The sequence below is a fragment of the Dreissena polymorpha genome, chromosome 4 (assembly GCF_020536995.1).
Source record: "Dreissena polymorpha isolate Duluth1 chromosome 4, UMN_Dpol_1.0, whole genome shotgun sequence".
In the NCBI taxonomy this organism is placed as follows: Eukaryota; Metazoa; Mollusca; class Bivalvia; order Myida; family Dreissenidae; genus Dreissena; species Dreissena polymorpha.
Window position 1 is genome coordinate 110,855,968 of NC_068358.1, and position 25,232 is coordinate 110,881,199.

At 35.9% G+C, this 25,232-nt stretch overlaps 1 protein-coding gene across 2 annotated transcripts; it reads right to left on the reverse strand.

Annotated features, from left to right (window-relative positions):
- Positions 1-3,804: 3,804 nt before the first annotated feature.
- LOC127879360 (DNA repair protein complementing XP-A cells homolog) lies at positions 3,805-23,470 on the reverse strand. Of its 2 annotated transcripts, none has more exons than XM_052426141.1 (7): positions 23,389-23,470; positions 22,550-22,774; positions 19,017-19,120; positions 13,406-13,514; positions 12,035-12,200; positions 7,534-7,651; positions 3,805-7,300 (listed from the first exon to the last, which is right to left on the reverse strand). In XM_052426141.1, the coding sequence occupies exons 2-7, from the start codon at positions 22,738-22,740 to the stop codon at positions 7,149-7,151; spliced, it is 840 nt and encodes a 279-aa protein (XP_052282101.1). In that variant the 5' UTR covers positions 22,741-22,774; positions 23,389-23,470; the 3' UTR covers positions 3,805-7,148. The 2 variants fall into 2 exon arrangements, with proteins under 2 accessions (XP_052282101.1, XP_052282100.1); XM_052426140.1 differs by having other exon boundaries at positions 23,279-23,467.
- Between the last annotated feature and the right edge of the window lie 1,762 nt (positions 23,471-25,232).

Genomic DNA, 25,232 nt, shown 5'->3' on the forward strand with positions numbered 1-25,232 from the left:
AATAAGGGGAAAAGAATTATTTATTTTTTTGGGGGGGGGGATTCTTGGTTTTGGAGGGGGGGGGGGATTCTTGGGTGGGGCATGGGGGATTGTTTGGGTGGAGTGCATTGTGGTATGTCAGGTAAGTGTTGTTTTGTCAAAGTATGAATCAAATGTGATCATAAATAAAGAAGTTATGGCAATTTAAGCAAAATGTTCAATTATCTAAGTATAAAAGGGGCCATAATTCTGTCAAAATGCTTGATATAGCAGTCTGCTCTTGTTTATAGGTTGGGGTCATGTTGGTAAACAAGTATGCAAAATATAAAAGCAATATATCAAAGGACATAAAAAATATTTGAGGTGGTACGCAAACTTTAACATAGATTTATTAATAATATGCATATTCTTAGTATAAAAGGGACAATAATTCTGTCAAAATGCTTGATACAGTTATCTGCTCTTGTTTATAGATTGGGGTCATGTTGGTAAAGAAGTATGCAAAATATAAAAGCAATATGTCAAAGGACATAGGAAATATTTGGGATAGTACGCAAACTTTAACATCTGCACGGGAACGGGAACGCCGATGCCAGGGCGAGTAGGATAGCTCCACTATATATATTTCATATATAATAGTCGAGCTAAAAATGGCCATGTGCAAACAGCAAAAAAACAGAACAGCCTACAAGTATAACTCGCAGTCTATTCAGGTTTTATGCTGTTTGCTGCCCATCAGTATCAAAGGGTAGGAACAAAGCCTTTAAACTTGAATTTAGTAAGAAAGGTCTTTAATTAAATATTACTTTCTATGGGACTACGGAGGCGTCAAAATACGTTTCTTAGTGGTAAAGGGTTAAATGCTACATGCATATGACAAAAAAGCCTTTTTATGCTCCCCGAAATAAAATTTCGGCGGAGCATATAGTTGCCAGTTTGTCCTTCCTTCCTTCCTTACTTCTTTACTTCCGTCACACTTTTGTTACAGTTTCTCATAGCACCTTCAATAACGATCTCTTTCATATTTGGCATGTAGGTACCTTGCATGGACCTCTACCTTTTGATGAGGTTTGAGGTCACTGGGGTCAAGGTCACTGAGGCTAATAATAGATTCTTCTGTCACACTTTTGTTACAGTTTCTCATAGCACCTTCAATACTTAACCAATCTCTTTCATAGTTGGCATGTAGGTATCTTGCATGGACCTCTACCTTTTGATGAGGTTTGAGGTCACTGGGGTCAAGGTCACAGAGGCTTATATTATATTTTCCTTCAAGCTTTTGTTTACAGTTTCTAATAGCGCCTTCAATACGATCTCTTACATATTTCAAATGTAGGTATCTTGCATGGACCTCTACCTTTTGATGAGGTTTGAGGTCACTAGGGTCAAGGTAACCGAAGCTAATAATAGATTTTTTTAGGTGGTTATTAACACATAGATTGACAAAGCGCATTATCGGGGAGCATCCATCAGTTTCACTGATATTCTTGTTATTGTTATTTCTTCTCTATGTTTTAAAATTTTATACTGTTAATAATTTTATTATAGTCTTTTATTGTTGTGTTTGACAATGTTTATAAAGAATTTGAAACATATGCTTTCATCTGCTTTGTTTGTTTGATAAATATTTTGGGAACAAAAACACATATTTATACCACTTTAAGTCTCCAGCATATGTTTTTATTTAGAAATGCCTGTTGTTGAAGTATAAGCCCAAGTTATGGAATTGGAATTTCAAATCAGTTATGGAATTCTAAGAAAATTATTTTGTAATAAGAAATGCCTCATGACATTTTAATATCATACAAAAATGTTTTAGGACTTCCAGTTACAAACAAAAATAATTTTATTATGTAACAAGACTATTGTCAAGCAATATAAGTCCCCTACCGGCTCCACCATTGTCAGAAATTCCACAATTTTCAGATTTTTTATTATATATATATATTTGTTGCCATAGCAACCAGAATTTTTGATGTAGGAACAAAATGAAATGACGTGCATAATGTCCATATTGCCATCTATCCATGTTTCAAGTTTTATGAAAGACAAGGGCTGTTTGTAAAACATGCATGCCCCCCATATGGGCTGTCCGTTGTAGTGGCAGCCATTGTGTGAATACGTTTTTTGTCACTGTGACCTTGACCTTTGACCTAGTGACCTGAAAATCAATAGGGGTCATCTGCGAGTCATGATCAATGTACCTATGAAGTGTCATAATCCTAGGCAAAAGCGTTCTTGAGTTATTATCCAGAAACAATTTTACTGTTTTGGGTCATCAAGACCTTGACCTTTGACCTAGTGACCTGAAAATCAATATTGGTCATCTGCGAGTCATGATCAATGTACCTATGAAGTTTCATGATCCTAGGCGTAAGCGCTCTTGAGTTATCAACCGGAAACCATTAAACTATTTCGGATCACCTTGACCTTTGACCTAGTGACCTCAAAATCAATAGGGGTCATCTGCTAGTCATGATCAATCTACCCATGAAGTTTCATGATCCTAGGCATATGTGTTCTTGAGTTATCAACCGGAAAACATTTTACTATTTCGGTTCGCCATGACCTTGACCTTTGACCAACTGACCTCAAAATCAATAGGGGTCATCTGCGAGTCATGATCTATCTACCTATGAAGTTTCATGATCCTAGGCATATGCGTTCTTGAGTTATCATCCAGAAACCATTTTACTATATCAAGACACCTGGACCTTGACCTTTGACCTCAAAATCAATAGGGGTCATCTGCAAGTCATGATCAATCTACCTATGAAGTTTTATGATCCTAGGCATATGCATTCTTGAGTTATCATCCGGAAACCATTTTACTATTTCGGGTCACCATGACCTTGACCTTTGACCTAGTAACCTCAAAATCAATAGGGGTCATCTGCGAGTCATGATCTATCTACCTATGAAGTTTCATGCTCCTAGGCCTAAGCGTTCTTGAGTTATCATCCGGAAACCACCTGGTGGACGGACCGACAGACCTAATGACCGACATGTGCACAGCAATATACCCCCTCTTCTTTGAAGGGGGGCATAAATATTAAGAACTTTTAAAGTTATCGCAGGATCCAGAAACCACCATTTCAGCTGTATTTCTAGTCTATTTGTTGCCATAGCAACCAGAATTTTCGACTTAGGAACAAAATGAAATGACGTGCATTATTTCCATATTGACATCTATCCATGTAACAAGTTTCATGAAAAATTATTAAGAACTTTTAAAGTTATCACAGGATCCAGAAAAGTGTGACAGACAGACAGACTGACTGACTGACAGACGGAGCGCAAACCTAATAAGAAACTGCAGCATTTGTATAGAATTATAACTTCCCAATGCTGTGTTACTTCCCATGCCTAATCATGAGCGATATCAGATGGATGAAAACAATCGTGATTTCCTGACAAGCACACACAAATTACAATTCATGGTTATTTTCAACACTATTATTGGGAATTCCTAGTTATTTTGAAGTTTTTACTCCATCTCATTTGTTTTCAATATATTTAAAAAAAAAATATTGTGTGTTTAATTAAAATTTGTTTTATAAAATTATCACTGTTTCAAACCCCTATTATCTGTCTAAATTTATATTTATGTATCAATTTCAGTTCAAAGAGATGCATGATCATGCAAAGTCAGCTGTTTAAAAAATATATAATAATATCATGGCATTCGCAAGATATTCTTGATTCCAGAAATTCCTTTAAATAAAGCTCAACAAGGTATAGAACTAACCAGCTAATTTCATCATCTTGAGCAATAAAACCCATTTTATGCAAACACCATATAATTAAGACATAATTAAGACAGAAAAGGTTATTATGTTTTCTTTATTTTCTTTTGAAATGGTTTGCAATAATGTCAAGCATTTTCAATCATGCTAGCTTAAATCAGCTAGCATCATGATGAATATATAGAAAAATCAAAATAGAGAACCAAAATCAGGTTGGTATGCACAATTAATTTATGAATAACTACACCAACTTTATTCAACAATCATAAAACAAATGCATGAACAGTTCTGACACCAAAATAAAAACTACAACAAATTTCAACTTTATATTACATTTGCATTTTATAATTATGTTATACATATTTAGTTGTATAAACCAGTAAAATAGCACTAATGCAATTAAAATAAAACCGGATCACCTTCAGACTACAATAAATTCTGCTAATTGCAAATTAAGTACCTATATAGCTTTAGCAGATTGGCCGCAAGGAATGGGAAGCACCTTCCATTTAATGCCTCATTCTTTTTAAAATATGGCCCACATCCATTTTTATGTCCCGGCCTTTCAAAATAAATAGAGCCTTATTCTGACAAAACTGGGCTTAATTCATGTGCGTAAAGTGTCAGTCCGCACAGGGCTTAATGCATGTGCGTAAAGTGTCAGTCCACACAGGGCTTAATGCATGTGCGTAAAGTGTCAGTCCGCACAGGGCTTAATGCATGTGCGTAAAGTGTCAGTCCGCACAGGGCTTAATGCATGTGCATAAAGTGTCAGTCCGCACAGGGCTTAATGCATGTGCGTAAAGTGTCAGTCCACACAGGGCTTAATGCATGTGCGTAAAGTGTCAGTCCGCACAGGGCCTAATGCATGTGCGTAAAGTGTCAGTCCGCACAGGCTAATCAGGGACGACACTTTCCGCCTAAACTTGATTTGCAGTAAGAAGGAACTTCCTTGAAACTAACAAGAGCTGTCTCCATCGGAAGACATATGCCCCCAAAAAAAGCTTTTTTGAAACCTAAATGCAGATTTTGAAACCTAAACGCGGACCCTAAGTTTAAGGTCAAAGGGGTCAAAATTTTTGTGCGTAATGAAAGGCCTTGTCCACATACACATGCATACAAAATATGAAATTTACATCTGAAGCGACATATAAGTTATGAGCATTTTTCGAGCGGAAACACAATTTTTTGATGATTCAAGAGCCATAACTCAGAAGTGCCTGGGTAAATTTGGCTGATTATCAAACTTATCCTAGATTGTATTGCCTTACATTTTTATGAAGTTTGGTGAAGATCCGATGACAATTGCTCGAGTTATTGAGCGGAAACGAGAACAAACTAAATTTTTCGATGATTCAAGGGCCGTAACTCAGGAGTGTCTAGGTCAATTTGGCCGAATATCTAACTTAACCTAGATTGTATTGCCTTTCTAATTTTAATGAAGTTTGGTGAAGATCCGATGACAATTGCTTGAGTTATTGAGCGGAAACGAGAAAAAACTCAAATTTTCAATCATTCAAGGGCCGTTACTCAGGATTGTCATGGTCAATTTCGCTGATTATCAAACTTGACCTATATCTTATGACCTTACACATTTTCATGAAGTTTGGTGAAGATCCTATGACATTTGCTCGAGTTATTGAGCGGAAACGAGAATTTTTTTTTTTAACGATAATTCAAGGGCCGTTACTCAGGAGTGTCTAAGTCAAATTAGCCCATTATCCAACTTGACCTAGATCTTATAGCCTAACACATATTCATGAAGTTTGGTGAAGATCTGATGACAATTGCTTGACTTATTGAGCGGAAACTAATCTGGACGGACAAACTGACGGACGGTGCGATTTTAATATGCCCCCAGAACCTATGTTCTGGGGGCATAAAAATACCATAAAAGCGGAAAGTGTCGTCCCTGATTAGCCTGTTCAGACTGCACAGGCTAATCTGGGACGACACTTTACGCACATGCATTATGCCCAGTTTTCTCTGAACGCCACACAATATATAATTGTTTTTTGTCTCTGTCATGTGTTAATATTCTCTAGAATACAAACTCTATGTGTTTTATTGGCTATTGAAAGTCTAATAGAGTAACGTACAGTATAAGCATCAAATTATTGCTTCAAAAAACCATACCACAAGGAATGTGCGCTGAATGGATGCTTGAATATAAGTACTTTAGGGGAAACAGCATATTTTTGTCACTAAAAATATGAAGTTTTACCATAAAGTGATTTTTCACAACAGTTGATCTGCCCCTTTTGGGCACTTGTTGCATATCTTAAGTATGGCTAAATCCCTATTACTTTTATAATCAGTACTGCAAAACAATCCTATAAAAAGATGAAATCCTTTTAGCACAACTAATCTGGCAGTTCATAATTCTGACCTGAGAAACAATAATATAGTTTGCTCTAGTAAATGTGTCCAAAGTCAGCATTTCCAACAAAAACCAAACCACAAGTTATACAATTGAACTGTGCTGTGCAAAAATGGGTCTTATGCTATATACAGCCAGCATAACTCGAGGCAACGTGCGCATTCTCTTAAGATCAAGAAACCTCTCGTGACTTTGTAGTGGACAGGAATCGCTCCAGACCAGACATGGCAAATGTACAGGCTGGTTGGGAGCTAAAATGGTGTAGGGCCCTTTTTTTTCCATGACACTTCATTAAATAAAAACAAATTACAATATGAGTAAACCTGCAGAAATATTTCATTACCAATTACCTAAAAGGAAAACATCCTATTTAAATTTTAACATTTGATAACATAACATCAGAACTTGGTATTTCATTATAATTTCATGAAAACAATATTTAAATACTTTTTCAAAAGAACTATCGGTAGTAATAAATATTTGTCCGTCAATGAAGAAAATGTTCTACCTAGCTTGCACCGTTTTCCAGTTTCAACACTACAAGAAAAATAAAAATGCTGTGAATCTTTCCAGAAACACAATATGATTTTAACCTATTGAGAATCTTCATATTGTATAGACAGGTCTCCATAGCCCAGTTGTCACAATGTTTGCATACAGAGGGTTTGGCAAATCGCTTAAAGGACTTGTTCAGACATTAAACGGAATTGTGTTTACTTTAATGAAACTCATAATACTTCATGTAAAGCCAACACAGACAAGTTCACTCGAATTAGTTCCTAAAGAAAAAATGTGTGATCTTAAAAGTGTACTTGATTCTTTAAATTTAAATAGTTACATTATTTGTAATTGTGTCATTTTTATTTCTGTGATATTTTTGTAACACTAATTGAAAACTTTTATTCCCATTTTTTATTCACCAACCTGTTATCTGTAATTACTTTTTAAAGTAGGATCGCATATTTACTCTCTTTAAATCAACAGCTAGTTGAAACTCAATGTCTACCACGTAATCAGTTGCTGTTTTTACAAAACTGTTTGTTTCACATTTTCTCATAAGTCATCACATATTTGCATGTTGTGCACGTTTTGGAGTATTCGTCTTCCTCCTCGTCATATTGTTCAGGTCCAAACTGGTGTTCATGTACCTCCTTGTCCTTCCTCAGAAGGCTGCTACGAACGGCATGTCGCAAATCTGTAATACAAAGGAGACCCAGTGAAAAAGATAGGATTTTTATTGTCAAAGAAGATAAATAGGTGTATTCAGTGTCAAACATATATTACAAAGTATCACATATACAGATAAACTTCCAGCCAGGGTTTTAAACTTACATGAAGATTCTAAATTTGGATGCATTTCTATATCAAACACTTATTTGTAAAATAAATCATTTTCTTACAGAAACCTTCATATAAGCAATTCAGAACCTTTCACTTTCTTATCAAACTTCTTCTGTTTGGCCTTCTCCTTGTTGTCTACTCTCTGCTGCCTTGCCTCCTCTATTTGGTCCTCCCCTCCCCACACCTCCAGTGCCCGACGCTTTACCTGCAATGCAGAATGTCTGCATGCAATGGAATAACTCTCCAAGCGATTTGGAACGTTCACATGTAATAAAGAAAGTCTGCCCACAATGATTCCACCAGTCTGCAATTATTGTAGTCATTTAACTATGGCAGGTCTATTTGCAATGAAACAAGAAATCGTCGGAGACGGGTGTTGCTCCCCAAAGGTTGTTTTTTTCACAATATTGCACTATATATTCAGATAAAAGGAAACGTCTTGAGGGGCATAACTTTGGACAAAATAATACGATGGATGGTTTAGCAACTTAAAAATTTCAAAGGGCCATAACTCTCTAAATTAATAATCTAACCAGAACCCACAAATAACATGCGCATCTCCTCAAGGTAGTTAAGCTCCCCATAAAGCTTCATTGAATTCCAGTCAGTAGTTGGGGAGAAATAGCCCAGACAAGAATTGCACTATATGTACAGTTTATAGAAAATTTCAAAGGGCCATAACCCTGTAAAAAATTATCCGACCATAACCAGCTGATTATATGCACATCTCTTGTTGGTAATGAAGCTTCCCATAAAGTTTCATTGAATTCCCCCCCCCCCCCCCCCCCCCCCCCCCGAGCCCTAGCTTATTCTTCTTTTTTTATAGTCTTTGTAGGTGCAATTTCTGGTGAGTACAATACGAAATATTATAAACCAAACCATCCGTAACACCGCAGGTGTATTTGTCATTCTAAACAAATGATATTAAGAACTTCGAAATGTAATTAACAAACCAGCGTATCCGAAAACGACTGTCCGAAAACATGTCGCGATACATCATTTGCAAATGAAATTAAATATGCATATCGTTTGACTGCAGAAAATGAAAACCAGTAACCAGTAACCTAGCAAATACGCAGTCAATATATAATTTGATTAACATATTGTTTTAAAATATGATATTGCAGTGCTTTACTTTGCCAGTGCCTGCTCATGTCAGTGCCAGTCGCTTACCAATCAGAAATCAATAAATAAAATCGGTACCAATCGCAAATGTCCGGAATGCCGACGATGCTATAACAATATTCGTTCTGAAATGATCCCGCAATAAAAGAATTTTGTCCCTACCCCCTCCCGCCTTAAACAAACTCATCGGATTTACATTCACCTCAAAATCAACCCTGGACAGCTCAAATCCGGATTTCCGGAATATTCTGGAAAATTGACACCCCTGGTACAGTTAATGGAAAATTTCAAAGGGCCATAAGTCTGTGAAAAATCATCCGACGAGAACCGGCTGATAATATGCACATGTCCTCTTGATAGTGAAGCTTCCCATAAAGTTTCATTAAATTCCGGTCATTAGTTGCTGAGAAATAGCCCAGACAAGAATTGCACTATATGTACAGTTAATGGAAAATTTCAAAGGGCCTTAACTCTGTGAAAAATCATCCGACCAGATAACTGATAATATGAACATCTCCAATTGGTAGTAAAGCTTCCCATAAAGTTTAATTGAATTCCGGTCATTAATTGCTGAGAAATAGCCCGGACAAAAATTGTGCACGGACGGACGGACATATGGACGGACGGACAGACGAAGCGGTGACTATATGCTCCCCCCAAAAAATTTTCGGGGGAGCATTAAAAAGCTGTAATTAGAAAGTCCCTCTTAAGTTAAGAAAGTCAGAGAAAGAGAAAGTTCACATTAAATCAAAGTCTGCTTGTTAAGCAGATATCCACATGCATAAAAAAGTCCACTCCAAGTGAAAAACTTATATCTGAAATTGAACAAATTTGGAGAAATGCAAAGTCCACTTTCCATTAAGAAAGAACTTTGCAATTAAAGAATTCCGATTCTATGGAAATGTCAACTTGCAAAGGAGAAAGTTAACATGCATCTTAAGTTTCTCAAGAAAGGCGAAAGAACAATGATAACCCCCCCACCACCATGCGGCATGTAATAATATGTAGCAGGTTGATTAACAAAGTTACTTTTATGCAATTGCCAGTTTTGACAACATCTGCAATTTTGTTTTAATTTTGGAGGACCACTGACTACCGCATCATGTGTACCAAGTACTATACTGCTGTTTCAAAGATAGAGTTATTTTGATATAGTATAAAAGTCAGAAGAACCATGGGTGTGGCCAGTGTTAACTCTAGTGGCATGATTGGAGCAAATTTTTTTGACATTCAATGTAGAGCTTCATGTCACATACCTGACATTAAATGTAGAACTTCATGTAACATATCTGACATTTAAGGTAGAACTTCATGTCACATACCTCACATTCAATGTAGACTTTCATGTCACATACCTGACATTATAGATAAAGCTTCATGTCACATACCTGACATTCAAGGTACTTCATGTCACATACCTTGCTTTCAAGGTAAAACTTCATGTCACATACCTGACATTCAAGGTAGATTTTCTTGTCACATACCTGACATATAATGTAGAGTTTCATGTCACATACCTGACATTCAAGGTAGAGTTTCATGTCACATACCTGACATTCAAGGTAGAGCTTCATGTCATATACCTGACATTCAAGGTAGAGCTTCATGTCATATACCTCACATTCAAGGTAGAATTTCATGTCACATATCTGACATTCAAATAGAGCTTCATGTCACATACCTGATATTCAAGGTAGAGTTTTATGTCACATACCTGACCTTCAAGGTAGAGTTTCATGTCACATACCTGACAGTCAAGATAGACCTTTATGCCACATACCTGACATTCAAGGTATAGTTTAATGTCAAATACCTGACATTCAAGGTAGAGCTTCATGTCATATACCTAAATTTAAGGTAGAGTCTCATGTCACATATCTGACATTCAAGGTAGAGCTTCATGTCACATACCTGACATTAAAGGTAGAGTTCCATGTCACATACCTGACATTTTAGGTAGAGTTTCCTGTCACATACCTTACATTCAAGGAAGAGCTTCAAGTCGTATACCTAACATTCAAGGTAGAATTTCATGTCACATACCTGACATTCAAGGTAGAGTTTTATGTCACATACCTGACATTCAAGGTAGAGTTTTATGTCACATACCTGACCTTTTAAGGTAGAGTTTCATGTCACATACCTGACATATAAGGTAGAGCTTCATGTCATATACCTTACATTCAAGGTAGAGTTCCATGTCACATACCTGACAGTCAAGGTAGACCTTTATGTCACATACCCGACATTCAAGGTATAGTTTCATGTCAAATACCTGACATTCAAGGTACAGCTTCATGTCATATACTTTACATTCAAGGTAGAGTTTCATGTCACATACCTGACAGTCAAGGTAGACCTTTATGTCACATACCCGACATTCAAGGTATAGTTTCATGTCAAATACCTGACTTTCAAGGTAGAGCTTCATGTCATATACCTGATATTCAAGGTAGAGTTTCATGTTACATACCTGACATTCAAGGTAGAGTTTCATGTCACATACCTGACATTCAAGGTAGAGTTTCATGTGACAAATCTGACATACAAGGTAGAGTTTCATGTCAAATACCTGACATTCAAGGAAGAGCTTCATGTCACATATCTGACATTCAAGGTAGAGCTTCATGTCACATACCAGACATTCAAGGTAGAGTTTCATGTTACATATCTGACATTCAAGGTAGAGCTTCATGTCACATACCTGACATTCAAGGTAGAGTTTCATGTCACATATCTTGCATTCAAGGTAGAGTTTCATGTCACATACCCGACATTCAAGGTAGAGCTTCATGTCATATACCTTACATTCAAGGTAGAGCTTCATGTCATATACCTGACATTCAAGGTAGAGTTTCATGTCATATACCTGACATTCAAGGTAGAGTTTCATGTCATATACCTGACATTCAAGGTAGAACTTCATGTCATATACCTGACATTCAAGGTAGAGTTTCATTTCAAATACCCGACATTCAAGGTAGAGCTTCATGTCATATACCTGACATTCAAGGTAGAATTTCATGTCACATACCTGATATTCAAGGTAGAGCTTCATGTCGCATATCTGACATTCAATGAAGAGTTTCATGTCAAATACCCGACATTCAAGGTAGAGCTTCATGTCACATACCCGACATTCAAGGTAGAGATTCATGTCAAATACCCGACATTCAAGGTAGAGCTTCATGCCATAAACCTTACATTCAAGGTAGAGCTTCATGTCATATACCTGACATTCAAGGTAGAGCTTCATGTCATATACCTGACATTAAAGGTAGAGTTTCATGTCATATACCTGACATTCAAGGAAGAGCTTCATGTCATATACCTGACATTCAAGGTAGAGCTTCATGTCATATTCCTGACATTCAAGGTAGAGTTTCATGTCATATACCTGACATTCAAGGTAGAGCTTCATGTCACATATCTGACATTCAATGTAGATTTTCATGTCACATACCTGACATTCAAGGTAGAGCTTCATGTCACCCCATCTCTGGTTATGCGGGTTCTTTTTTAGTATGAACCTCAGTTCTGGTTCCCGCTTGTCCAGGTCAACATCCTTGAGCAGGAACCGGTTCTTGGCCTCTGTCCGTGTGATCAGTGGGAACTTGTCCTCCTCTTTGCTATAAGATGGGAGAGTAACATGCAGGGAATGCGTTAAGAGAAATTAGTGAGAAATTAATTCTCATTTTTCATCACATCGTCAAATAGATGCACAAAAGACAATTTATAGGATTGTTTCAATTAATACAGGTTTATTTTAATAAACTAGCAAATAAGCACATATTGGATAAGTACTGGCCTAGACCAAACCTTAATTTTAAATCAGAAATTTTCTTGACATATGTTTCCAAAATTCAACTGTCTACTAGCCTGAATTTGATTTCATTTGGATCAGTTTTATGGTTTGAGGTAAGTGATAAGCTTGCTTTGCCACAACTTCAGTATCTACATAGAAAACACTTACAATGTTATGTATTTAAAATTATAACAACAACAAAAAAAATCAACAGAAAAATTAAATGAAAGACAGACAAACAGATTGGGTTCCAATTATATAAAGAATCTATTGAGACATGATTGATATAAATGATCATTATTAAATAGGCACACTGAAATTACATACCGCAATTACTGTAAGTTTTAAGACACTAAATTTTCGGACAACCCTTTTTTGCCAAAATAATTATTTTTCATGACTCTAAATGTTTAAGGTTTTCGTTCATAATTAATGATTCTTAATTTTGGACAGCATTTTCTACAGCACTATTTTACCAGATTTCTGCCCAGTTTTTTGCTTATCTGGTGGTTTCGCCTTAAAACAAAAACTGACAAATGCACCCTGTTCCGAGTTAAACACACAATTGAAGGTTTAGACAACGACTGATGTACAAAGAATTTATAGTTAGCAGATTTGATCATTGTCTTAATTACAGGTTCATTCTAGAGTATCGGTAAATAAAATGCGTATTTTTGAAAGCCATTGATCAAAGTACAGTCTTGGAGTAACTTTCTGTAAAAAAAAAATGCATGTGAAATTATCTTTAATAAAGTGTAAACGAAATGTATACTGTATGACGTGTAATATTGTCTTTGATACAATGGGCGCTATACATATAATATTGCATACCCGTATCCAACTATAAATGCCAAATTTTTAGAGTGTCTCTAAATTTTCTGACACGCGTAGTTTTTAAATAACTTTTGTATCAACATTTACTTAGAGTATTTATAATAACCAAAGACATTTTTCCTCTGTGTTTAATTAACTATGAAGCAAGTGCACTCAAATTGATTCACAACAATATTTACATTGTTCGACCCTTACCCACATTTGTCACAGATTTCTTCTCCAAACTTAGCATAGCAGAAGCTGTCCATAAACTCCTTGTCACATGCGCTGCAGAACAGACTGTTGTCAAAGTCCAGCACAGGATCTGTGGACGTAAAATGTTCATTCAATGATCCAATTTTCTCTCTGGCTCAAAATTTTTGTAAACATATTGACAATCCTTTTTTTTTCTTCTCATGGGGGCTATTTATGTATTAGGACAATGCTGCAGGTGTATTGACAGCAAAAAACATGAATGATTCTGTGTAACCCATCACTAAAAATGCGTATTTGATAGTTCCTGGTCAGGCTGTTGACTTCTGTCAACTGGTTAATGAACCAAGTGTTTGCATTTCCCTGAAATTTAATTGCGTCATAATTGACTCTGCCTAGAAACAGATTAAAGTTTGATATATTAATAATACTTGGATACAATTACAAGTATGAACTATATATGACCCACATCATGCGAAAATGGGTCTTAAGCCACATTTGGCTAGCGTAGCTCCATACTAGCCCGCGTATTTGCACAGTCTGGTCAAGAGAACCTATATCCACTAATGTAACCACTAAGAATTAAGTGACTGTGCAGGTATGTCTTGAGCTACGCTGGCCACATGTGACCCATTTGGCATGACATGGCTAATTTAATATACTTCCTATAATTAAATAAATTCCAATAGTCATTCTAAAAATAAAGTAAACACTTTACAGATGTATATTTTGTTAAACGATTGAAACAAAATATCTAACTCAAATACTTAAATGACTAGCTTAACTTAAAGATATCATAGTAACAAGCTTAAATGAGAAAGTGTTCAGTAAGTTTTAATTTTAATTTACTCCGAAATTTTCACTTCAACCCATTGAAGCAACAAGCAATTACATTTCGTATCCCTGGCAAAATCATTTAGTATTCAATATGTTGACCACGCCATACAAACACTGATAAGCCATTAGGTTGCAAACATGGCTGAATGTTTGACACCAAGACACTTTGTTTTAACCTACAGCTAAATGATTTTATAGAACATAATAGGACTCATACAGATAAGGTTTTCTCCACAGATATTTTTAGATAAGGTTTATCCTACAGATATTTTTAGAACATGTACATAGGGACTACTTTTTTGGCCTTTCACCCCTTATTGCGTCATTCGGGTCATTGGCTACGCAGTCGTTTAACGAGTTAAAGAGTTTGTGTGTTTACAATGTATTATTTAGAGGATAATACACGGCTGAGCCGGGCCGGACAGTGATAATTGGCCCGCAGGGAGCATAACGGCCCAAGGGCCGTTTGCGAACTGGGGCCGATTAGATTGATCACTGCCCGGCCCGGCTCAGCCATGTATAAACGTCTATTATATCTAGCTTACTTTAATACTTAATTATAAATAGGCACAGGTTTCGAGTCTTACAATCATACTTCTTTGGTCCTTCACTAAAATTTATGAAGAACCAGCTTTCCGTACTTATATATTCATTGAATTCATTACGCAAATTATGACGTATCTCATGTGTCGTAATTTAAATGACGACACTAGCTAGATGCTTTGGATTTAAGGACAACAATAATTCTTACTTGGAGGGTTTTTATTTAAGTTAAATATTTTTTAAGCATCGAACGATTAGTGTGTGTGTGTTTGCGGTGGATTATTATAATATTGTGAATGTAAATAATAGTGTTGGGATATAAAACTGGAATGAAATTGGTAAGACTGCATTATCGATTTCGTTAAAATGTCGAATGTATACGAATAACGCGATATTTTGTTGAACATTTGATGGATTAGATTCTAAATTTAAGAAATGTGTCAGTGAATTGTTCTTTAACTGTTCGAAGGAAATCAATGTTGAATTAAAAGGGTAATTGCTTTGATGAATAAGTCGTTCTTTTGTCAGTCAATCAAAGAATGTCTATCCACAAAGAATTACCTGCTTACACCCTGTGCTTTAAAGGGGCCTTTTCACAGATTTTGGCATGTTTTGAAGTTTGTCATAAAATGCTTTATATTGATAAATGTAAACATTGGATCTAAAAAGCTCCTGTAAAAAAACAAGAATAATTTTTTTTTTTAAAGTAGACCGCATCAGGGCTTGATCCAGTGACCCCCGGAATCCTGGAGCAAAAACCAATTAGACCGCTCGGCCATCCTGCCAAGTATGTACGAAAGACGGATTTTATACTTTATATAAGCAATCTTCGTAGTTTCACAAAATTAAACGACAACAACAGAACTCTCCAAATTATTCAATCGTTTCGCGTTGCAACGCTTTATAATTTTCATTTTTTAAATCGTCAAAACATGCATATAATGGCTATATTAGACCATGGTCAATGTTCAGTATTACTGTTTCCTCACAAATATCATAACTAAAACGAAAAATTTGCGAATCTGAAACAACTTTTTTCAATTTTGTCAATTTACCAAAACGTAAAAAGATCGCTTTAACATGGAAAAGATGGATGGCGATAAAAAATGTGTCCAGAATTTTAGGTTAACTCTTCATGGAAGCAAATTAAACTTTACGAAAATAAACATGGTTATTACACAACTTCAGTGAGTAGAACAACAACCAGTAGATGTTTTACTTTTTTATGTCAGTAAGTAAAAAGTGTGTAAAAAGAAGAGTTGTTTATAGAGTAAAATTTACAATATTGGCGGGGATAAATGCTGAATCATGCTTCACGCAGTAGTCTACACATTTTGTAAATTTCAAAATGGCAGCCATTTATGTTTTGGGTATTTTACAGTGAGGAAACAAGAATTGTAGTTTGAAAACAACCGTCTGTGTTCTACTTGAGTGTGTAACATTTGGAACAATGATTAAATTTGAATTGAGGCGTATAGCGATATTTTGTTTCGTTACTCTTCTTTTGCGTGGAATTCTTAAGGACTATTTCAGGCTCCGTAAACAGGAAAGATCACAATTAATATTACTACGCAATGTTAGATTCAGTTAATTTAATGTGTTTTTGCTTTCATTATATCAATTAAAGACTTCTATTTTGATTGCATCAGGAATCAAAGTACTGACAGTACTGGTGTGACGATGCTTTTGAAGATGATTGATATAGACGCATCTATTTAAGTTTATCTACATCACCACAATTGTGTCTGTGGGTATGAAAATTTTGGGTAGGAACAAAATGGGTACGAAAATTTTGGGTACAAAAATTATGCTGAAAAAAAAATTGGGTACGAAAAAAGATTTGGTTACGAAAAAAAATTGGGTTGGAAAAAAATTGGGTACGAAAAAAATTTGGGTACGAGCAACAATTTGGGTATGAAAAAAATGGGTACGAACAATATTGGGTACGAAAAATGTAGGGTACAAAAAACAAGAGATGTGTTCGTAAGAAACACAATGCCCCCTATTGCGCTGCTTTGAATTATTTTTTTTGCCCTTTGACCTTGAAGGATTACCTTGACCTTGAACTTCCACCACTCAAAATGTGCAGCTTCATGGGAACGCCGCTTTGATTATTTTTTTACCTTTGACCTTAAAGGACGACCTTGACCTTGAACTTCCACCACTCAAAATGCGCAGCTTCATGAGATACACATGCATGCCAAATATCAAGTTTCTATCTTCAATAATGCAAAAGTTATGGCTAACGTTAAAGTTTTTTTTCTGACGGACAGACAGACTGACATACAAATGTACACACTGACATACTGACTGACGGACAGTTCAACTGCTATATGCTACCGGGGGCATAAAAATTGGGGGTACGGGGAAGTAGTACCCATGGGGAACTTGATCCATTCAGCGAAACTGGGAGGTGGGTTACATTCTCGATCAAATATACCGGTAACAAGAAATATCTTTAAAAAGATATTTAACGTGTATTTTCTGTACCACTTATCTTAAAAAAAACGTTCTGTTACAGTAAAACCTATGTGGGTTATAACATTACGTTTCAGCATATAAATTCAAATCTTGACCTGCTCTTTAATTACACCATGCTATTTAATTTCACATGTATATCATACCGAACTTTAAATTAATTTTGTTGTTTCTTTTTCTAAGTTAATGATGCTATGTGTACGGACGTGATTTCACATGCCCGTGTGCATGAACATATAATTTTTCTCTTTTGATTATTTTTTTTCTCTTATTCAATAAGCTTAGGCATGTTTGTTTGTTAAGTACGACAATAATTTCATGATGATTCTCGAAAGTAGGTATGAGCACATAGTCGTAAGAGCACTTGAATACGTGAGTTCGCCCATGAACACATGGTAAGGTTAACTAAATCTCCGCAATATGACCTAATATGTGTTTAAAACAGCAAACAATATCCAACAAACGATTGGATTATCAAACATAGTATTTGCACTGATGTGGCTCTGTAATTTTTGTTTGAAAAGTTTATTAAATATGCAAAATGAGAAAGCACGCACAAGAGCGAGTTTTACACATGTTATACGGCTATTATGCTATTATGCTATTTATATACCATAATCGCTACAACGTTTACATATGGCAGGTTCTAAATAATTCGTTTTCTTACACTCATGATCGCGTTGAAAGTTAATTATACACATTTTAATTCGCAATTTATTTACTGAATCACACCAAATGTCAAATACAATACAGAAAATGCATAGTTGTTTCATCTATAAACATATAATGGATTAAATATAGGGCCTAACTGATTTAAAATTAACATTTTCAAAATATTATTAAATCTTTTTCCTAGAATATGCTGTCCTATTTATAGCTGAGCTTCCTATACCTTTATCAATGATAATCAGCGAGGTATGCCGATAAGAAAACTCGAGCTATCTCAATCGGACTGGCTCGGTCTTTTACATACAATGTAGGTCGCCATTGTGAAGAGTTTTTTCATGGTATGATAACTTCGCAGCATCGCCAATAAATTAAATAAAAAAACATTGTAGGATAAATAGAACAAGGGACAAAATTGTCACAAAACCAGGTTTTCATTGTGAAAAAAAATCTGATAAAGGGAGACAACTCAAACTGAACAAACAAAATTAACCCCCTTTGTAAGTTTGTTTTAAAATAAATCTATTTTTAGTCGTGGCGACCTTGACATTGGAGATATTGACGTGATTCTTTCGTGCGACACACCGTCCCATGATGGTGAACAAATGTGCCAAATGATTTTAGAATCTCATAATGAATGACATAGTTATAGCCCAGACAAGCTCATTTATGGCTATTTTTTACCTTTGAACTCAAAGTGTGACCTTGACCTTGGAGATATTGACGTAATTTTTTCACGCGACACACCGTCTAATGATGGTTAACAAATGTGCCAAATGATTTTAAAATCTCACAATGAACGACAAAGTTATGGCCCGGACAAGCTTGTTCCGCCCGCCCGCCAGCCAGCCCGCCAGCCAGCCCGCCAGCCAGCCAGCCAGCCAGCCCGCCCGCATTCGCCAATCTAATAACCAGTTTTTTCCTTCGGAAAACCTGGTTAATAATATGTTAGTGTGATTGTGTACTTAAATGTATCCCACTCGTCTCAGGAAGGCTTACAAGGCTGGGCAAGCCTCGCCATGTAAACCTTTTTTCACTCGTGGGATAAATATAAGTACACAATCACACTAATATAGTATTCTCTATATACCATCATGAACAATGTTGATCTGTTTGCTCTTCTTGATTTCCTCCTCTTCCAAGAAGAACCCTGCCCCAGTGTCTATCTCCTTAGGAGGACCCTTCACCCTGTTTCTGAAATGCAAATGTGTCGCGTTCTGAGAAAACTGGACATAATGCATGTGCGTAAAGTGTCGTCCCAGATTAGCCTGTGCAGTCCCCCCATATGGGCTGTCCGTTGTAGTGGCAGCCATTGTGTGAATACGATTTTTGTCACTGTGACCTTGACCTTTGAACTAGTGACCTGAAAATCAACAGGGGTCATCTGCAGGTCACATTCAATGTACCTATGAAGTGTCATGATCCCCGGCAAAAGCGTTCTTGAGTTATCATCCGAAAATCATTTTACTATTTCGGGTCACCGTGACCTTGACCTTTGACCTTGTGACCTCAAAATCAATAGGGGTCATCTGCAAGTCATGATCAATCTACCTATGAAGTGTCATGATCCTAGGCGTATGCGTTCTTGAGTTATCATCCGGAAACCATTTTACTATTTCGGGTCACCGTGACCTTGACCTTTGACCTAGTGACCTCAAAATCAATAGGGGTCATCTGCAAGTCATGATCAATCTACCCATGAAGTTTCATGATCCTAGGCGTATGCGTTCTTGAGGTATCATTCAAAAACCATTTTACTATTTCTGGTCACCATGACCTTGACCTTTGACCTAGTGACCTCAAAATCAATAGGGGTCATCTGCGAGTCATGATCAATGTACCTATGAAGTTTCATGGTCCTAGGCCCAAGCGTTCTTGAGTTATCATCTGACAACCACCTGGTGGACGGACCGACAGACCGACAGACAGACCGACATGAACAAAGCAATATACCCCCTCTTCTTCGAAGGGGGGCATAATAAAAGCGGAAAGTGTCGTCCCTGATTAGCCTGTGCGGACTGCACAGGCTAATCTGGGACAACATTTTACACACATGCATTAAGCCCAATTTTCACAGAACAAGACACAAATAAAAAGGCCTTATCTGCATCTGCAGAGGCAAACAAGACCTTGTCACAGTAGTTGAATATACCTGCCTTGGACAAAGTATGTTGCAATATGCAGCAAGTTGTTATAGAAATGTTATGGAAAAACAGTTGAAGCCGAATTGACATTGCTTCGGCACATTTGATACTTTATAAGCATCATTTATATTAAAGCAAGTTTTAATATACAATATTATATTAAAAGTAGTACATGCACAACTTTATATCATAAGGAACAATTCTTGCACAATTGAATGTCGCATGTTGAAAAGTATTTTAGTGTAATTAATTTACCCCCCCCTTTTTTTTAACTAATCAAAATGGTCTCTACAACAAGCATGGGTCATGGGAGACACATGCAATCTTTGATTGAGGGCCAAGAAAAAATTAATGAAACAACTTTTGCGAACAAAAATTACTAATAAATAGAAAATGTAGAATAAATTTATTTTCAATAATGAATAAGAATAGAAAAGAAGACTCGAAGAAAATCAACAAAAATGCCTGAAATGCCCAAAGTTGCTCACCTGAGATACAAAGGAACTGACCTGTTCTGTGCAGCCCAAGGTATCATTAGAATGTTCTGACCAAGTTTCATGAAGAATGAACAATAAATGTAACTATTAGAGTGCTAACAATGTTTTGCTATAGCCATGTAAGGAAAAATGCCCCACCCCCTGGTGGTCATGTTTTTCAACCAACCTGAACCATTTTGGAATTCATCCAAGGTATATCATTAAAACAAATCTTCTCACCAAGTTTCATGATGAATGGATAATAACAGTGACTTTTAGAGTGTTAACAAGTTTTAACTATAGCCATATAAGGAACAATGCCCCGCACCCTAGGGGCCATGTTTTTCAACCAACCTGAACCATTTTCGAACTTGTCAAAGATATCATTGGAAAAAATTTCTGAACAAGGTTCATGAAGATTTGGAAAATAAATGTGGACTCTAGAGTGTTAACATGGTTTTATTATAGCCATATATAGCCATTTAAGGGAAAATGCCCCCCACCCCAGCAGCAATGTTTTTCAAGCAACTGAAACCAGTTTCAAACTCCTCCAAGACATCATTGAGACAAATCTCCTGACCATGTTTCAGGATTATCAGACAATAAATATAGCCTCCAGAGTGTTAACAAGGTTTTACAATAGCCATATATGGAAAAATGCCCCACCCCATCGCTGCCATGTTTTTCAATAGACAAGAACCACTTTCGAACACATCCAAGATGTCATTAAAACAAATGTTCTGAGCAGGCCACGTTTTTTTCTGCAAACCCGAACTTTTTGGAACTTTTCCAAGATATTGTTTGGACAAATCTTCTACAAGTTTCACGAAGATCGACAACATATGTGGACTCTAGAGTGTTAACAAGGTTGTACTATAGCCATACAAGAAAAAATGTCCTGCCCCCTCAACGGAAATGTTTTTCAACCAACCTGAACCATTTTCAAACTCATTCAATAAATAATTCAAACAAGTGTTATAACCAAGTTTTATGAAGATCAAAAAATAAATGTAGACTCTAGAGTATTTACTATAGCCATATAAAGCCATAATTAGGAAAAATGCCCCGCCCTCTGGCAGCCATGTTTTTAAAGCAACTGAAACAATTTTCAAACTCTTCCAAGAAATCATTGGGACAAATCTTCTGACCAAGTTTCATGATGATCGGACCATAAATGTAGCCTCCAGAGTGTTAGCAAGGTTTTAGTTTTACTATAGCCATATAAGGAAAAATGCCCTGCCCCCACACAGCCATGTATTTCAACAAACCAAAACCATTTTCGAACTTGTCCAAGATATCATTGAACAGGGGTTTTTCTGCCTATTTTGGGAAAAGGAGTCTGACCAAATTGCGAATTTTTTATCGACAAAATTGTCCATTTTGGGAATTTTTGCTTCGATGAAACAGCTCATTTTGGGAAAACATTGTGAATTTATCATGCTTAAATAAGTCAGAGGTTTAACAAATTATTTGTTTTTATCTGTTATTTTGACATTTAATGCAGGTAAGCATCAGATGAGTCAGTTTGGTTTGTGTGAATGTGCTGTGAAATGGGGAGCACAGCAGGTTCATGGTGCTGAATCCTCGCCCAACCACAGCAGTGCTTGTTGGTATGATACACATCAGCTGGACGAGTTGGAACATTAATAATCTAATAATCATAAGTCATAAGACACTTCCTTCTCAAAAAAAATTTATTTTTTTTTTGGAAATTGGGAATTTTTGTTATAATTTTGGTTTGGGATCAGGTCCGTTTGTATTGAGAATGCCTCCGTTTTCCGGAGGCGCAGACAGTGCTGAAAAACCCCTGATTGCCACAAATCTTCAGACCAATTTCATGAAGATCTGACAATAAATATGGCCTTTAGAGTGTTAACAAGGCAAATGTTGAGGACGACAGACTAAAGGTGATCACAAAAGCTCACCATAAGCACATTTTGCTCAGGTGTGCTAAAAAGGTATAAAAAATGAAGCAAGATTTGAAAATCACCACTGAAAGTTACCCCAAGGCATCACAAGCATATGGATGTGCCTGTACTCTTGCCTGGCGCAAAAGTAAAGCCTTCTGACGGTTTCGCTCTATCCTGGCCCTCTGTGCTGCTGACAGCTCAGTGCTAGCATCACAGCTGACAGCAGCAACATCAGCATCATTGTTATCAGTGCCTGTGGCACCATCACCATCACTAGTGGCCATGGCTGGAGCAACAGTCACTCATTGAAAGATTGCTCTGAAAATGTTATTGAGTAAGTATTTGCATTTTAAACCCAAACTTTTGAAACAGAGCTTAAGTTAATTATGCCCATTATGCAGGTTTGTTACTCTTAATACAGGTATTAAAGATATGCAAGTTTTAATAACATTTATCGTAAATAATAGCAAAGTGTTATGCTGGAATATTACTTATCATCAAATTCCACGGTAATACTATTTTTAACTACTATAATATCAGTTTTGTTTAATATAATTTAAATGCTAAACAATATACTGTAGTTGCGTCACAGAGATCGGAGAATCAATTTGATGAGTCGAAACTTTAACCCGACTTATAAAGTGCACAAAGACAAAATGTCAAATTTTAACCCGACTTATAAAGTGTACATACACAAAATGTCAAGTTTCAATGCATTTTTAGACCCCAGACGTATGAGTGGGTAGAAGTAATATTGACTGAGTTTTTTTTACGATATATCAATTTTAACCGAAAATAAGATCCGAAATATCAAACACTCACATGTACCACTTCATCATTACATATGATAACTTCGACGAAGGCAGAAATTCATATAGCGACCTATACAATATTTTCCCACTGTAAAATCAGATTAATCATTATAAAATTACCCTTTCTGTCAGTTTATTATTTAACATAGAAAAGTGATTTCATAACCGAGAAACACTTATCGTGGTAAATAATGTAGTAGGGGGAGTAACCCAGTTTGTATTTTAAGTAGCACACCTTTTGCTAAAGTCTAGATCTAGTTTCTTCTATTTCAAAATTTCAAACAGATGGTCTAAACAATTATAAATAGAACGAATTTTATTATCTAAAGCTATTTGCAATCGGCCGCTTTAAGTGTAATGCAATATTTGTGTGTGTGTGTTTATCAGATTTTATTTCCAGGTCCTACTTGCCTCTTCACTACTCCTATAAATCGGTAGATTACGTCTAATTATTTGGACTAGCCTCTTCACGAGGTCTTTGTACAGAACAGAACAGAATAGTTATTTTTGACTTAAGCATGTGAAGCTCATCGTCATTAACATACATATAGATAACAGCATGCGTTGAAGTACACACAAAAACACACATCATTTTAAAGAATAAATAATCTAAATAAACACGAAATAAACATAGTTCGTGAACATATTTCGTGAGAATGGTACATGGATGGGTTTAATACACAGTGGTCACACAATGTTATGCATATAGGTTTACAAATATAGGTATAATTACATATTTCTGACCTTATTTTTTTGTAAAAATGTATTTCTATTTAACACTACATATATATGACATTTTCTCTTATTTTAAAGCATGTTAAACAATACATGGCTAGCTTTCTTAATACAGTTTTGTTTGAGCTATTAAGTAGTTTAATAAACTTGAACATATTTGGCCGGATTCTATAATAGTTCGGAATTAATGCATTCCTAACATCATTATAATAAGGACATTTAAGAACAAAGTGAAATTCATCCTCGATGTCATTAAGGTTACATAATATACATTTGCGTTGATCTCTGTCAATATTCTGGTGTCTGCCCGTTTCTATGGATAATTTGTGAGAGGACAAACGTAATTTTGCAATAATGTTCCTATGTTTTTTGTTGTCAACAATATCAAGATACGATGATCTTTCAAAAACCGGTTTGAGTTCCTTATATAGGATCATTGAGCTACACGACGTCACACTGACATCCCAGTTGGTAATATACTGGTCTCGTAATCTGTTTTTGAATAACGGGATAAAGTGATCATTGTTAACAGATTCGGGGAATAGCTATGGCACGCCTGAACCACAAAAAAGAGAAAAACTAAGTTTAAGTAACTTAAACTTAGTTTTTCACTACTTAAACTCAATTTAAGTAACTTAATTCGAATTAACGCTACTAAATGCATTAAGTAGTTAAGAAGAGTTATTTTCTATTTATGGCACGCCTGAACCACAAAAAAGAGAAAAACTAAGTTTAAGTAACTTAAACTTAGTTTTTCACTACTTAAACTCAATTTAAGTAACTTAATTCGAATTAACGCTACTAAATGCATTAAGTAGTTAAGAAGAGTTATTTTCTATTTATGTGAGAAAAATGAATTAAGCAGAGAAAAACTTAGTTTAACTCGTTAAGTGCGCCCGAACAACAAAAATTGATTTTAATTACCGTTAAGTTACTTAAATTGCATTTAACGCTGCTTAAAATTAATTTAAGTGCTTTCGCATCGTTAATTGTATTTAATTATTACTTAAGTAATAAATTTTTTACTTAAGTTGAATTATTAATTATCGTTAAGTCAAAACTCGCGTCCGAAAATAAGCATATGAAACAAGCGTTTTGATTGGTTGTCAGGTTTGTTAATAAATTCAGGCCCGAGGTCGGAAGAAAAAGATTGCCATGTGGTACGAGCAAAAAATACAGATATTATAAATTTGGATTAGAATCTTAAGTCAGCTAAAATTTGTTTTAGT

What these genes read in the sequence shown, in the direction of transcription:
- LOC127879360 (XM_052426141.1), bottom strand. Translation starts at nt 22,740, where the DNA reads ATGGCCACTAGTGATGGTGATGGTGCCACAGGCACTGATAACAATGAT. An exon ending in GAAATCTGTGACAAATGTGG is followed by an intron (nt 12,201 to 13,405) that starts GTAAGGGTCGAA and finishes CCCATCTTATAG; the next exon opens with CAAAGAGGAGGACAAGTTCC. An exon ending in AGCTCTACCTTGAATGTCAG is followed by an intron (nt 7,652 to 12,034) that starts GTATGTGACATG and finishes TCTGCATTGCAG; the next exon opens with GTAAAGCGTCGGGCACTGGA.